Here is a 2537-nt window from a genome sequence, read left to right on the forward strand (position 1 = left end):
ATGGAACCATCATTCACCACTGTGTATGCTAAGGATCTCTCTGACCACTATCTGTACGTCAAGAGGCTGGGCCAAGGAACATTTGGCAAAGTCCTACATGTTCAGGAAAAGGCCACAGGTATGTAAAACAGCAATCTTGTCATCTTCCGTGATACGGGGTTGGTTGGAAAACATGAATACAATTGATTCCTAAAGAAATCAAAGACAGATCTTTCAGATCCTGTGAGATCCAAGTAGAACTGAGATTTGTTAAGTAATTTTTTTTTATATCCTTTGTGTCTGAAGAAAATGTGTGTTTCACTTTTTTAGCCCTCACAGTCTCCCCTTCATTTTTCTAGCACTGTATGGTAGACTGGAAGGGTGATGTGTTTGCCATGGACAATAAAAGCATCTGTGTGCTGTTCCTTCGAGTCTTGTTTAGGATCTAATTGTTGATGTGTCTTGTTTGTTTTAAGGTAACCCAGTGGCCATGAAGTTGGTGAGAAAGGACAGGACCAATTTGAGAGCCTTTCTGAAAGAGCTCTCCATGTCCATCTCTCTGTGTAACAATCCATGCATCATCACAACCTACCCACTCTTCATTGAAACCATGAAGTACTATATCTTGACCCAGGAACTGGCTACAGCTGGAACCCTACAACATCTAATTGAGTCCGAGGTGAGCAGTTTGTTTTAAATAACTTGTTTTTAACTTTAAGAAAGGAGACCCACTAAACCAAAAGTACAAATTAGAATTGTTACTGACATCAACTAAACACTTTTCATTTATGGAAAAAAATATTGATTGCTACTGCCAACAACTCCACATTTTGTTCAATACAGACATCTTGAAATCAATAATATCCCATCTTTACAACTATATGATTTTAAGAAGATATGGGCCTGATGAGGCTACTGTGAAAGTGTGCTGCATCAGTAACTGGCCCACTCCAGAACAAGGGAAGCAGATTAAAGCTTCATCATGCAAATTAAATTGTTAGATCTAGAAATGACATTTGAAGTCAGCTAAAGTTAATTGATTGCAACTAAAAAGGTACACATAGTGGAGATTTGAGATAAAAATCTACAAAACTTTCCATTTTCGTTCCATTATAGCTCTACTCTTTTCACTAGGAACATTAATGTCTTGCGCATACTTCACAATACATCAACCCTGATCTCCCTAATTACTTATTGCATGAAAGGAGATAGCCATACAAAAGGAACAAGGAAAAATGTCACAAAAATGTCTTTGGTTTTTGGTGATTCAACCCATATACAAACCATAGTTTTGGGTGAACAGACTCGTGAAAACTGCAAGTCAGCATTGCAAATTCCTTGAAAACAAATAAAGCCAAATAACATTATCTAAGTTTATTGTATTCCATGTGATATTGAAAGGTCTTATAAAAGTTTCTCTGTCTCATTTTTCAGGTGGGAATTCCAGAAGTAATGGTAAAACGCTGTGGAACACAGTTGGCCAGGGCTCTGGATTTTATGCAGAGTCGAAGACTGGTGCACAGAGACCTTAGAGCAGACAATGTCTTGCTCATGGACATGGAATGCCACGATATCAAATTGTGCGACTTTGGTCTCTCTCAGGCTATTGGCAGCCTTGTGAGTAAAATGTCCCATACCACCCCATATCTGACTCCAGAGCTGTGTGCCTTGAAGGACGACGAGTACTTAGTTTTAACTGCACGTGTGGATTCCTGGGCTTTAGCAGTTCTCCTCTATGTTGCTCTAACAGGAAACTATCCCTGGGAAAGTGCTGTGGAGGAGGATATCATGTACCAGGCCTTCAACTCCTGGCAGAAGAGTTCCAAAGTCATTTCCCCACCAGCTCACTGGAAGATGTTTACACAAGAGGCACTGAACATGTTCAAAAAACTCCTTTCTCAGGACCCCGACTCTCAACCCTCTGTTCTTTCCATCACAAACTGTGTTCGTTACACGTGGACAACTGTAGAATTCTCAGAGGGGGAAATGACAGAGGAGGAAGACGCAGAAGAGGAAATGACAGAGGAGGAAGACACAGAGGGGGAAATGACAGAGGAGGAAGACACAGAAGGGGAAATGACAGAGGAGGAAGACGCAGAAGGGGAAATGACAGAGGAGGAAGACGCAGAGGGGGAAATGACAGAGGAGGAACACACAGAGGGGGAAATGACAGAGGAGGAAGACGCAGAGGGGGAAATGACAGAGGAGGAAGACACGGAGGGGGAAATGACAGAGGAGGAAGACGCAGAGGGGGAAATGACAGAGGAGGAACACACAGAGGGGAAATGACAGAGGAGGAAGACGCAGAGGGGGAAATGACAGAGGAGGAACACACAGAGGGGGAAATGACAGAGGAGGAACACACAGAGGGGAAATGACAGAGGAGGAAGACGCAGAGGGGGAAATGACAGAGGAGGAACACACAGAGGGGGAAATGACAGAGGAGGAACACACAGAAGGGGAAATGACAGAGGAGGAACACACAAAGGAGGAACGACTTTTTTCCATTCAGCACTAGGAATCTACATAAGCACCAGCACATACTGACATATTGCAGC

General features: G+C 42.7%; 1 protein-coding gene across 1 annotated transcript; it reads left to right on the forward strand.

Annotated features, from left to right (window-relative positions):
* Positions 1-2268, forward strand: LOC149455547 (serine/threonine-protein kinase SBK1-like). The gene is made up of 3 exons (XM_089685967.1): positions 1-118; positions 456-658; positions 1414-2268. The coding sequence occupies exons 1-3, from the start codon at positions 1-3 to the stop codon at positions 2266-2268; spliced, it is 1176 nt and encodes a 391-aa protein (XP_089542093.1).
* The last annotated feature ends 269 nt before the right edge of the window (positions 2269-2537 follow it).

Source organism: Staurois parvus, unplaced genomic scaffold (genome assembly GCF_062004578.1).
Source record: "Staurois parvus isolate SC_StPar_1 unplaced genomic scaffold, SC_StPar_1.0 ptg000390l, whole genome shotgun sequence".
Taxonomy (NCBI): domain Eukaryota; kingdom Metazoa; phylum Chordata; class Amphibia; order Anura; family Ranidae; genus Staurois; species Staurois parvus.

Bases quoted from the DNA above. Each gene is read 5' to 3' on its own strand.
- LOC149455547 (XM_089685967.1), top strand. From the start codon at position 1: ATGGAACCATCATTCACCACTGTGTATGCTAAGGATCTCTCTGACCAC. The intron at 119-455 runs GTATGTAAAACA...GTTTGTTTTAAG, and splicing joins TGTTCAGGAAAAGGCCACAG to GTAACCCAGTGGCCATGAAG. The intron at 659-1,413 runs GTGAGCAGTTTG...CTCATTTTTCAG, and splicing joins AACATCTAATTGAGTCCGAG to GTGGGAATTCCAGAAGTAAT.